Source organism: Carassius auratus, chromosome 20 (assembly GCF_003368295.1).
Source record: "Carassius auratus strain Wakin chromosome 20, ASM336829v1, whole genome shotgun sequence".
Lineage (NCBI taxonomy): Eukaryota > Metazoa > Chordata > Actinopteri > Cypriniformes > Cyprinidae > Carassius > Carassius auratus.
Genome location: NC_039262.1, coordinates 7,251,736 through 7,266,173, shown reverse-complemented (window position 1 = coordinate 7,266,173; position 14,438 = coordinate 7,251,736). Strand labels below are relative to the sequence as shown.

Here is a 14,438-nt window from a genome sequence, read left to right as displayed (position 1 = left end):
CCAACCGTCATTGCATAAAATGGTAGCACATAATGTCCTCTGTAAGTAGCTGGAGGCTTGCCAGACAAAACAACCAGATCCCTCTTGTCAATCTGGAGCTTTAAGTGAGTGAAGGGGTTGCCAAGCAAAAAAGATAACGCTAACCCCACAGCACATTGAAAGAGAAAACAAGAGCAGATGCTCAATAATGCCACACGGCATACATGGTTAAATCACAAATGAGGGGAATTTACAGAGATGCTGTCATGTTAATAGGCTTTTTTAGTGTTCTAACATGCACTCTTGAGCAATGCAGCTTTTTGTATACACAGATACAGACTTATTGGTATCTTATGGAAGCTTGTTTCCACTGCCACTGAAAAAAGTTTATATCTCAAAATTCTGACGTTTTTCTTCCAATTCTGTGAAAAAAATTGTGAGATGATAAACTCAGAATCTCAGAATGAGATATAAATGCAGAATTGTAAGATGAATGTTCAATTCTCAGGAAAAAAAATTATATCTCCGAATTTTGAGATATAAACTTGCAATTGCAAGAAAAAAAAAAGGTTTGAATTGTAAATTAAATTGAATTGTGAATTGTGAGTTAAAAAGCCATGAGAGAATTCAGAATTCAGAGAAGAAAAGTCTGAAAAGTGAGATATACCTCACAATTGCAAGAAAAAAGTCAGACTTTTCAGAAAAAGTTGCAACTACTTATTTTTTATATATTTTTTTCTGTGGCAAAAATCAAAACAAAACAAAAAAAAAAAAAAAAAATTGCAAGATGTAAACTCAGAATTCAGGAGAAAAAGTTAAAAGAGTTGCAATTACCTTTTTCATTTTCCTTTGGCTGAAACAGGCTTCCATAGTATCTAGTGGCATTTTGAAATTCAAATAATTTATTGATTTATTAATAATCTTAGTTTATATTGAAGCAATACAAATATTTCTACTTTCCCATTGAGTTGCACTATTTTTTTATCAGTGTTTAGTTTTTTAGGCCAGCCAAAGTTAATATAATATAATATATATAAAATAATAAATACAATATAAATAATATAATATAAATATATAATGTCTGGTATCATTTAAACGTTTAATAGTGTAATCATATTTATGTGAAAGTTTCAAGTTTATAATATACTGTGTATCCAAAACTACACTGAAATAATTTATTAGTTACTTTTATTTTATTTTAGTTAGTATTGAAGTCATTACACCAACCCTCCCCCATTTTATTTCACTTGACAAAATGGTTTTCTTTCAATTTTGGTTTTAGTTTTTTGTTAACAATAATAACACTGACCTCTCCCTTATGTTTACGAGCGCGACCGCTGACTGCACTACACTCTCTGCAACAATACTGAGCCGCTTTGTGTTTCTCAGCCAGACTGATATAAGATCAAAGCTCGTGTCCTCCAGCGATGCATGAAAGAATTTGCTGGTAAATGTTCTATAGAAGATGACGGTGGCACTCCACTGTGAAAAACACCACAAAGAATGCTGATTTATTTAGCTTCACTTTACTTCATTGCATACGAGGAATGGCAAGCCACGGGACAAAAGATTTTGCAGGGAAACCTCAATGGCCATAATGAAGGGGAGCCTTGTTTTAACATGTCATTAAAATGATTCTGCATCTTACAGCAATCCTGGGAATTACAGTCTGAGCTTGTGCGCGACCAGTCCTCAAGTTGGCAATGACCACCAGATGGCAATCTGTCAACAGCCTGACATGTTTTTGCATTTATGGAGACTAATACTAATAATTCAATAATGCACTTATGAATCAGGGTCTGGGCGCTGTAGGTGATTACTAGCCTGCATAAATTGTAATTTCTACTATTCAGACAGACCTTTTGGTTTGTATCCTTGGCCAGTATGATAATTGATGGGTAGTTTGCATCAAGTTTATGGGTGCTGAACCAGAATAATATTGAATGTAGGTGTATTTTATCATCATTTACTCCACTGAATTGGTTTGGACAAAAAAAGTTTAATATTTTCAGTTTCTTTTCCTTTGTGTTGCACAGAAGAAAGCATATAGGGTTTTAGAATTACACGAGGGCGAACTGTATAAATGTTGCCAAAATGTATTTTTTTTTTAATTAATTCATTTAGCTGGTATAATTTAACAGAGTACAATTTTTCAGCACAGTCTAGTATTATTGATATCTAGTTGCAATTTCATGTTAAAATAATTTATTAGTTATGTTTATTTGATTATTAGTTTGTACTGAAGTAATAAAAATGTTTTCAAGTTTCTTATTTAGTTGCAACATTTGTGCTATTTATTTTTTTGCCAAATTATTTAGGCTTCTAAAGTTAATATGCTATTTGATAAAAAAAAAAAAAAAAAAAAAGTATACCAGGTTATAAAGTAAAAAAAAAATAATAAACTAAACTGAATACATAAAATGTTCATATAAATGAATATATATATGCACATATACATATACAAAACTGCTGCTACACAGTGCAAACAATTTACCAAAAGATTGCTTACCTTATACCTTTATCCTACTGTAAAGTGTGCATGTGCTGTATTTCATACGATACATGTTTTTTTTTTTTTTTTTTTTTTTGAAAGTGTAAAGGGACGCAAAGCCTGAAAAAAAGTCTGATTTTTTTCTGACATCTGGTTCTTATCCTTGCGGCATCCTAAAGACGGTCTGGGTAATACCATTGGTTAAGCAGAAACTAGTCTGTCTGAGGTTCCTCTGACAGTTGCAAACCCAACATGTTATTAGATGCAGAGAAAACACCACTGGAGAGCATCAGGAGCCCGGATCAGTTTAACACAGCCACGGATGGTGACATTGATCGATTTCAGTCACACGGATGTATTTCTCCTCTCACTCGGAGGATGGATTCTTATTACTGTAAATGGTGAAACACTTATCCTCACAGTCTGAACAACATACTGGTAGTCGCAGCAGGAGCGTACAGTTAGAGACCATTTTCAGAGGAGAGCACTCTTCAAATTGGCCTGTGGGCACAGCTATTTTCCACTCTAAACAACATCCCACAAATCCAGCAGAAGGAATTGTAGAGAAATGCCACAGACAGGTTGAGAGACAATTAATTTTAAAAAGCCAAGTCTGCTTCCTCTCAGTGTGAGTTTTTCTTTACAGGCCAAAAGAAGCCGGAATTGCAACTGGAATTCATTACTGACCTATAGAGCTTAGTTAAATGGGATCCTTGCGTAAAAATCTTTCTCTGTTGCAGCGACGGATGTTTTTGAAAGTTTTGAAACAGTAAGTCAGTCATAACTATTGATTGTCTTTGAACTTACTGCATGATTAATTAGCCGAACCCTGTGCGTTCAAGGTCACGCTGTGGAAAAGGAATTGCCGTGTACTGTGTTTCGTTCCCCCGAACAATTAGCAGTGTGAATAAAGGAGCGACAGAGGGTTGTTTACCAGGTAATCAGTCATAAAAGCCCCTGTGCACAATGACCTGTTTCATTTAAAAGCTACCTGCTGAATTATAAATGAGGAAAGTTAAATGCTCAGACCGGGCGTTCTTCTCCAGAAAATACCTTCATGTGGGAAGTCGGCCTCTCTGGGTCTTTTGTACTTTTATTTTGAGATGTACAGCGGTGGTGTCTTTTCTAAGCAGGTGTAAGATGTTTATTTGCGGTATGCGTTTGAACATGGGGGCTGCTCAGCGGGAGGCCACTGGCATTAACACAACGCTCTTCTGACAGGCCTCTCTCCGCAGAGAAGGGATTATTGTCACAGATACTTTGACGCAGGTAAACCGCCTCCCGATGATGTCATGAAAGTTTAGCAGTGGCTTCTTTAAGTCTTTTTGAAGTGACTCTTGTTTGATTGTTATCAGCACATTATGAGTCCTGACAGGCTTTGCCAAATATACTGCTGACAGCTTCAGAACAGGGAAAATGTCCTTTCCCTTTCTCATTTTATTATAATTTTTTTTTTAATCTTATTTCTGTTTTTGTTTTTCATGTTGCTTCCTGTCTGCACCAACAGAGACAAAGTTTTCAAATTCTAGTGATGTGATTAATATTTGCAAATATTTGCATGTGTCTACATGTATCTAGAGAGTCCCTGAACGTTTCAAAGGACTTTTGTAGCCATGAGCTGCATGCACCAGCAGAAATATAAATATGTCTAGTGTGTTCAAATGAATCGACTTAAAAGGAGCAGTTGTACAGTCAGAGCTATTATAGTTTATTGTGGCCTAATTTTTAGGGAAGCTTTGAAAAACAGCTTTGCTCTCTCTTTCAGTGCATCAAGGTGTAAAGGATTCATAAATGCCCTGCTGTGGGTGTTTCAGTGGCAGGCACATGAGATTTGACACTCATAATTAAGAATTTAGAATTAAGAACTTGATCATTAGGCTACAGTAAAACATAATCATATAATTGTAGTCTATTTAGTTAATAGATAGTTGAATATAAAATTTAAATATAATAACTATTTTATTATAACATTTTTAATAATAATAATAATAATAATAATAATTATTATTATTCCAAAGCTGTTTGAAATGGTCTTTATTTATTAAACATATTTTTCATATAAATTTTTTTAAATTATAATGTTATTGTAATTTGTTAATTTATAAATTACTTACACTTACTTTTAACTACTTAAAATACTATAGTTTCAAGTATTATTATTATTATTATTATTATTATTATTAATGGTAGTTAATTTTTTATTTTGCCGTCTAAATAGTCTTAATTTTAAATAAATTGTTTCAGTTATGTTTAATACTATAATTTTAAAAATGTATGTTGATAAATTCATTTTATAGTTTAAAAATGTTATCTCACTTTATACTAAGTTGCTTTGCAGTATAAATGGTCTCCAGTTTTAAATATATTTTTCATATCTATTTTTTTATATTATAATTTTATTATGATTTTAGTTAATAAACGAATTCAAGAAAATCTCAAGAAAATTATGATTATTATTATTATTAATGCAAAGTTGCTTTGTAGTCTAAATGGTCTTTATTTCTTAAACATATTTTTTATATTTATTTTTTAATATTATACTTTTATTGGTATGACTTATTTTAGTTATTTAATTAATTGCATAATTTTAAAGAAAATGTATTATTATTATTATTACTATTACTATTATTATTACTATTATTATTATTATTATTATTAATTATTATTATTTATGAAAAGTTGCTTTGCAGTCTAAATTATCTTCATTTTTCTAAAATATATTTGTCATATTTATTTATTTTAATTTGAATATCTGTAGACATATCTGTCACATTTATAATCTCTGGTATAAATGCTCAGACATCAGCTCAGACTCGACTTTGTGCCTAAAAGTAACAAGGCTTATTCACAGTTTTTTTTGTCAGAACATCCAGTGAACAGAAGACAGTTGCCATAGCAGCATGGGTAAACAAACAAATGTGGTACCATGGAATGCTTCAAAATATTTACAATGGAGTAACCCTTTTCAGTCACAGGCGGGATAGTCTGGAACTTTCTGCATAGCACAAATTGTTTTCAGATGGAAGGTAGTTCTCTCCCGTGGGTCAGTCCTCAGCAGCACAACTGTATTTAGATCACAAGACCTCCGGTTTCTTCACTGGCTGGAGAAAACCATTGTCCAAAGCAGGAACAATGCTTTCTTCATTGAAAGCCTTGAATTAAGGATGATAAACTAAATTTGGATTTTTAACAGTGTTTGGGGTTGAACATTTTGTTGATCTTGCCATCCTTGCAATGCATGATCACAGTTTTTATCATTTGCATTGTTTTTTTCCCTGTGAACCAAATAGACTCTCGACTCATTTTGGGGCCACCTCAACCAAAGTCGTTAAGGAAATATGAAGAAATTAAACGTACATTTTTAACACATGCCTAATAACCAAACCTAAAAATCATGAACAGTCTAATGTGTATTAATGATGAATGTTGAAAGGTTTAAAACCCTGTGGAAAATCCAATTGCATGTGATTTCATAATGCCCATTAAAGATAGAGACAATTTCTGATTAGGCTCAAAGGTTATATTCCTGCTGATTAATAACCGAGACTCGTTTCCCTAGCAACTGCTACGTGTGTTGTCATTGGCCCCGGGCTATACCCAAGTCAACCGAATACATCCTGTGATTAGCGACGACTGAGACATCCAACCACATTTCCAGTAATAGCCTCATTCTGAGTTATATTTCCTATCAATCTATCAGAAGCCTTTAGGTCCCAAAACCTCTTTCGTCAAGGCCACTTGAGCAGATTAAAGAAGGATTCAATATGGAAACATTTAGGTTATTAAAAATATCTTGTAGAGTCGTTTCACTTCTGAAGATACATTAATGCTGTATTCGTGACGATATGTGGATGTAAACATTCTTGCTGTCTCTTGCCAACAGTCACTTCTGCGATTTTGCTACTGCAATAACACACTGGCTTAAAATGCTGTCACACTTAACATCACATTTACCTGTCAAAAAAACAAGACCTGCAACTTGGACCCCACCTTGAAGGTTTTGTTCTAACTGATTGAAATGAACGTTTGCACAACGACTAGCATTTCACATCTAACGTCAATGTGGCTCAAGAAAAAAGAACAAAATGTGCTTTTTCTTTTGATTCTGTTTGAGAGTGATCTATCTATCTATCTATCTATCTATAGACTTATAATATCATTGTTCATTTATAAAGACATTTGTAATGTCAGTGATTTGAATCTGGCAAGCATATTTCACAGTCTAGTCTAGAAAGAAAAGAAAGCAATTTTCCACTTACCATGCCATGGTTTAGCCACTGAGGTATAAAGTTGTCCAGGAGTCTTGGATATACCAAATCTCTGTCATACACGTAAAGTGTCCAGAACATAGTGACCACAAACTGCAACCCAAAAACAAAGAAAATACTGATAATGAATCATTCGATCACAAAAAAACTAAAACAGAGAAAAAACACATTCTGTCACCATATTGAATGTTGTATAATATATATAATATGTCTTTTAACTTTTTTTAAGTAATTCCTAAATATAAATGAAATGTGTAGAGTATGTGTGGTATGTGATTTTATTTACATTGCACACCTGTGACTGAACAGTTTTCTAATTCCAGTGGGTTTTTTGTGTTTGTCTAATGCTGCAAATACAAGGGGCATTATTGCAGGCTTGCAAGGTTTCCACAACAAAACTTGCCCATTTGCTACTCAAAAATAGTCCCTAAATAGCTCAAAACTAGTCCAATCGTGTTTTGAGGAAGGTCCCCCCCAATTAAAACTCATGTTCTGGGCTTTAAAATACGTGTGTTTTGGTGGGGTTCCCCTGGTAAAATTCGCATTTCAGGGACAAAATATTATGTTTTTGGGGTCTCTTCAACATGTGGACATGAAAAACAACCCATGGCAATAATGTTAAATATTAAATATATACACATTAAATTACTACACGCACAAATTAATCGAGACCTTGAACAGTGTTCCTGCCTCTGATCTGTCCTTCACGCGCTCCACCCTTTACCGCCTGAGACTGTCACAGGATTGCGCTAGCTCTCCGTTCGTCTCTGACGCAGCTGACGTGAGATCTATAGGACTCGTGGCCAGTAGCCTAATAATAAAGTGAAGTAGTTTTACTTTTCTGTAGTTTCTCAATGGCTCTCTGTATCTTACCGACGGCGTTACCTGAGCAGTCGAAAGCTGTATTTATTGCATGGATGGAGCTGAAATGTAAGTGTCCAAATCATAAGTACAGGAAGAAGGAAACTGTTAGTGTGAATGACGTGACATTCAGCCAAGTATGGTGACCCATACTCAGAATTTGTGCTCTGCATTTAACCCATCCAAAGTGCACACACACCAGGGGCGTAGCCATGTTTTCAGAAGTGAGGGGGACAGCAATTATATATATATATATATATATATATATATATATATATATATATATATATTTTATATATATAAAAAATTTCTGTAATCTATATAGCCTAACAATCAACAGTTTTGAACTGTAAGATTTTTTTTTGTTTTTAAAGAAGTCTCTTCTGCTCACCAATCCTGCATTTATTTGGTCCAAAGTACAGCAAAAACAGTAATATTGTGAAATATTTTTATATTTAAAATAACTTTTTTCCCTATTTGAATATATTTTAAAATGTAATTTATTCATGTGATAAAAGTTGTATTTTCAGTATTTTTACTCCAGTCTTCAGTGTCACATCCTTCAGAAATCATAATGTGCTGATTTGCTGATTATCAATATTTAAAACATCATTTTTTTAAACAGTTTTTTTTTCAGTATTCTTTGATAAATAAAAGGACCTAAAGATGAGCATTTATGTGAAATAATATACACTACATAATACATAATACACTACATCATTCAAAAGCCTAGAGTCAATATATAATTTTTGTTTTTTGAAAAAAAAAATAGAAATTAACACTTATATTTAGCAAGGACTCTTTTGTGGGTTCGAGTCTGAGGCCAGCAACACCACTGCTCCCCGGGCACCGCAGCATAAATGATGACCACTGCTCCAGGTGTGTGTTCACTGCTCTGTGTGTGTGCACTTTAGATGGGTTAAATGCAGAGCACGAATTCTGAGTATGGGTCACCATACTTGGCTGTATGTTACTTCACTTCACTGTTTGAATTGATCAAAAGTGATGATAAAGTAATAATTTTTCTAAAGATTTCTATTTCAAATTAAATGCAGTTCTTCTGTATGGAGCCAAAAGAGTCTCAATAAAGATAAATGCACACACTAGATTCACATATTCACACATAGGATTCATACATGCACACACATAATTCATAAATACACACACAGGATACACAAATGCGCACAAAATTCACAAATGCACACACACAATTTTAATATTTAAATATATATAAATGTTCTTTTGGATGCAATATAGAAGTCACTTTAATTATAATATTCGGTCCCTACATGAAGAGAGAGTCAGTGGTCCACTGAGAGAGGAAAGTGACTCTCCGGCTGCGAAAAGTGGGTTTCCAGCTGCGTGAGGAAAGTGAGTCATTTGCTCAACTTCGCTGCATGAGGAATGTGAATCGTTCGCTGAGGAAAGTGAGTCGCTCGCTGCGTGACTCGTGAGGAAAGTGAACCGTTCGCTGAGGAAAGTGAGTCGTTCGCTGCGTGACTCGTGAGGAAATTGAATCGTTCGATGAGGAAAGTGAGTCGTTCGCTACGAGAGGAAAGTGACTCTCCGGCTGCGGAAAGTGAGTCTCCTGCTGCACAAAGTGGGTGTCCGGCTGCGCAAAGTGGGTCGCCGGCTGCGTGAGGTAAGTGAGTCATTCGCTGAGGAAAGGGAGTCGTTCGCTGCGTGAGTCAAGTGAATCGTTCGCTGAGGAAAGTGAGTCGTTCGCTGCCTGAGGAAAGTGAGTTGTTCACTGAAGAAAGTGAGTCGTTTGCTGATTGGCTTGTAAGTAAACAATCCCCCACGTGGGGTGCATTCTTGTGATTGGCTAAAACAAGGGAGATATCTGATTGGTTGCAGATCATTCCCTGTTTAAAAAAAGGCATTTGTGTGTTGAGCCAAGTCAGAGGAGTCTCAAAATTCACACACAAATGCAGTGTAGTTCACAGACCGCAAGCAGTTTGTAAATCAAGATGTGTGTGTGCATCAGAAATACATTTCTGAATCTTGTCCTGTGCATTTGTAAATATTGTTTGCATTTCTGAATTGTGTGTTTATTTCTGAATTTTGTGTGCATTTGTGAATTTTGTATGCATTTGTGAATCTTCTGTGCTTTTTAAATTTTGTGTTTGCATTTGTGAATTTTGTGCACATTTGTGTATCCTGTGTGTGTATTTATGAATTATGTGTGTGCATGTATGAATCCTATGTGTGCATATGTGAATGCAGTGTGTGCATTTATCTTTATTGAGACTCTTTTGGCTCCATACTTCTGAACTTTCTATCGATCAAAGAAACCTGACAAAAAATCTAATCCGCTGGTTTCAACATTATCATAATGTGTGTTTTTTTTTTTTTTTTTTTTTGAGAAGCAAATCAGAATATCAGAATTATTTCTGAAAGATCGTGTAACTGGAGTAATGATACTAAATTCAGCTTTGAAATCTCAATAAATTACATTTTGAAATATATCCAGATAGAAAACAGTTAATTTAAATAGGTTAGTAAAAATATTTCACATTATTTTTTTCATCACAAAATAAGGCAGAATAGGTTCTATTCTGTAATAAATGCTATGTCAATTGGCACTGCTGGAGATACCAATATATAAAAACCATATATTGTTGCAATCGTATGTTTAATGTCTTCATGTTTGCAAAAGTTTCTGGGCTTTTTTTCTGTGTAAAAACTGTTTTCATACAGCCATAGCCGGACGCTTTTGCCCATATTAGGATCTTCCTGAAATGACTTTCTGCGCGAGAGCGCCCTCCAGCTTCGAGTATGAATGAAACACACACTACAGGAGTGTTTGCGCTCTGTGATGTCCATCTACGCCCCTGACACACACACAGCAGTGAACACACACACAGAGCAGTGGGACTCGAACCCACAACCCTAGGGTAAGGAGTCAAACTCCCGAACCACTAGGCCACGAAACGATAATCTTGTAAATGACCACAGCATTAACAACGACCTTGAAATAAGAGCACAAGGTTTATCTGATAATCAGATGCATGAAAGTAGCATTTGTAGCTTTAGCAGACATACATCAGGTGAGTTTTCTCTCAGATTCATTCGCTGATGGAGAGGAAAAGTTAGCTAGTCTACTATAGCATTTTATTCTGTGAAAATGAGATGAAGACGTTTTCACACTGAAAGAGAAGTGATCGCGCTCTCATAAACGTGCCAGGCTTTATCTGCAGCTAAACTGAATAAAAGCAGAATGAACTGATAAAATGTAAAAAAAAAAAAATAATAATAATTAAAAAAATAAACTGTATGAATGATGCAGAGCTAACTGACATATCATTTATTACAGTACGGAAACTATAAAGTATATTTTCTACCTTATTCTGTGCAGAAAATGTAAATAATTGCTAATTAAATGTATTATTGATTATTGTCAAATGACAATATTATCAAATGATTGATTATTGTCCAGCAGTGTATTTTTTTCTTAAAGCTAATTAAAAGTAATAAAAAAAGAAGAGAATTCCTTAAAAAATAAAATAAAATAATAATATTTATCATAATATATAGGCTACATACATAAAATTATTGTATTTGACATTTCTGTCACTCCTGAAATGATGGCTACGCCCCTGGTGTGACAAAATGTTTACCTTATACATAATACTCTTAAAGCCCTTTTTTTAAATCTTGGCTTACATACATTTTTACCTATGCCATGCCACATCATTAAACTAGCATTTAGCAATGGACAAATTATTTTCATTTTATTACCATAAATGCTACTGAAATTTGCCCCCTGACTAAGCATTTAAATAATTTAGGGGAAACATTTAAATAATTCTGTGAATGCACTTTAAGAATGCAGAATCGAATCGTTGTAATCAAATCGAATTTAATTGTGAATCGAATCGAATTGAATCATTTCTAAATTTGCAAAAATCTTCTTGAATCGAATTGAATACCTGTGAATCGTGACTCACCTAAGAATACCAAAGACTCACAGCCCTAGTGTGAACAGAGATTGTTTTGACACTAAACTTAACCATAGTGTGGGATAAACAGTACAGCAAAATTTCTATACTATTGAAGCAGTTCTACTGTCACAGGACCAATACTAACCATTTCTGATCCTAAACATGCTTTCTGTAAAAAGCTTTTTTCCATGATTATATGATTCAGCACAAAACAAGCATTAGAAAAGTAAATACTTCTTGTATGTTATCAGGTGCTATCCATCTTAATTATGGATTTTTCTGAAATTAAATAAATGAGGAAACTGCAACTACATTTTATCTTCAGAGACTTATAACTTTTTAAGACCTCTCACTCCCTGCCATGACTTAAAATTGAGCCCATTCCTCACCCCCAGATTCCCAGCAGGTCTTCTGGCAGACTGCCTCATGCCGGCACATCTCATTATGCCGAAAAGTCTCACTTGTCTAATATCCTCTTTGATTCGCAATCTCTACGCAGAACCACGACAAGCTCTAAAACCAGCCATGAGCACAACTAACCAACACACAGAGCTTATATTTTCATATCAGCGTACCATAATTAATCCCTAAGAGCTGACTTCTTTTTTTCTTGCTTTTATCCAAAACTTACTTGGAGCTACAGATGTCTTCTGTGAAAAAGGACAGTGTTAAGATGATGAGGACATCACACACGCTGTTAAACACAGGCACGTTGGTGTGTAGCATGCAGGCCTCGTGAAAGAGCATTTGAAGTCCAAGGCTCTCCGACGAGGAACTTCATTTCCCCTGCTGTAATCCTGAACTGCTCAAACGTATTTGCATTAATGGGCCTCATTTATGGGCGTGACAGATTTCTGTTTGGTTTGGGTGTCTCCGATTATTTTGCAGGATTCTTGTTTCCAGTAAGAGCTTGGATGATGGTCGCCGTTCCCCAAATAAACGGGTGGCAAAATGAGGATAGGCCTTGTGAAAGGGAACTGTTGTGCTTTTGAAGCATATTTCAAGTAAACGTCGGGCTTCGTCTTGAAAGCGCAAGTTAAATAAGTTCATTGCTGGACAGGTGGTTTATTTGGATTTGCCCGTTCTCTTTGGGCACTGCGGATAAACCACATAACAAGCTCAAAACTTTCTCTATTATCCAGCCAAGCTAGCTGGAGGCCCCGTCCCTAGGCCTGACATACTGTTTCCAGCTTATTTTAACATAAGAGCGGATGTGGCCATTTGTGAATTGAATGTGCAAGCCTTCCAGTGTAATCAACTTCCATTTATTTTAGCTGTACATAAATAGTCTATCATGCAGTTTGATAGTGCAGTCTGGTGTTTGTTATCATTTTAATGTATTATCGTAATCATAAACACACTGGTTTGTAATGCAAATAGTCTTAGTTCTAGCTATTTACCTATAGCAAGTCACATTTACTGAAAACAGCTTACTTCTTCTGTGTCGCAAAATAACGTGGATAAGGTCGTTCACCAAGAAATAAATATATACTATAAATTTACTCACCCTCAGACTATTCAGTATGCAGATGAGTTTGTTTATTCATCTGAACAAATTTGGAGAAGTTTAGTATTGCATCACTTGCTCACCAATGGAACCTGAATGGTTGCCATCAGAATGAGAGTTTAAACAGCTGATAAAATTATCACAATAATCCACAAGTAATCAATACAACTCTACTCCATCAGTTAAAGTCTTGGGAAGTGGAAAAACAAATTCATCAAGATTAGTTTTTTTTCTTTCAATTTACTTAGTCCTCTTTTATGGGATTATAATCCCATACTCTCTCCATGATATTGCTTACATAAAAAGTGGTCTTGGCAAAAATGCACACAGATCAGGCACCATTTACAAGTGAAAACAGTCCAAACAGTCCTAAAAAAATATGTTGATGCATTTTGAACAACAGGGGATAGACTTCTTCATTGGAGGAAGCAGTGTTATGGATTATGGCCAGAAGCAACAGTTTAAAGTTAATTAATGATGGCTTTAATGATCAATTTGTTCATAATAAACATGCAACGTTTTACACACCAAGATGTTAATTGATGGACTGGAGTCATGTGGATTACTTGTGGATCATTGTTATATTTTTATCAGCTGTTTGGACTCTCAGTCTGACGGCACCCATTCACTGCAGAGGATCCGTTGGTAAGCAAGTGATGTAATGCTAAATGTCTCCAAATCTGTTCCTTCATCTACAGTGCACCTTAGATGGCATGGAGTTATACTAATTTTCAGCAAAGTTTAATTTTTTTGTGAACTATTCCTTTAAGCAGACGGCACAAAATGTGATCCCACTGTGTATCATTGAGTCTACAATGCAGAAGAGTGAATATCGGCGAGACACATTAATAGGTGCCAGGAAATGACCTGGGCTAAGGCTAACAAAGTAGGCATATCACTCAAACACACCAGAGCCTGTTTCCCAATATTAACGTCAGCACTAATAATGCTCATTGTGATGGCTGTAAGCTGAGCCTCATGCCCAGCTCTTAGTCTGAGGGCCAGGGCCAAGTCAAGTGTCTATTTTGTGTTTGTATCATGGCTGTCTGGCTGCTAAGTTTTTTACAAGCTTACAAGGAAGCCTCCTCTGTCTGCCATCTCGTTAAGTCCCACTGAGAATCTGCAACCTACAAATACCCCACAGAATGATGCAATGTCAAAGCTGTAAGTATCTTTATGTAAATGCAGCCTTTGCAAATATCTTATATTCTAAACTTTTGACCTGTAGTGTATTTGCACATCAAATAATTATTTGTGCATTTTTACACTCTGCTTTATTTATTATTTAGCCATATTAGCCATTTATTATTAGTAATTCCTTGCAATGTCTAAGTGGAATGCCTGTCGCTTTCATTAAAATTAAATGAGCAGAGTCAATTTTCTTTCCA

At 35.0% G+C, this 14,438-nt stretch overlaps 1 protein-coding gene across 1 annotated transcript in view; it reads right to left on the bottom strand.

The window, feature by feature from the left end:
- The window catches only part of LOC113120732 (androgen-induced gene 1 protein-like), a 35,884-nt gene that overhangs the window by 16,095 nt on the left and 5,351 nt on the right, over positions 1-14,438 (bottom strand). Inside the window, exon 3 of the mRNA XM_026290743.1 lies at positions 6,730-6,831. Within this exon, the coding sequence (XP_026146528.1) occupies positions 6,730-6,831 (102 nt within the window). The remainder of the gene's footprint in view (positions 1-6,729; positions 6,832-14,438) is intronic.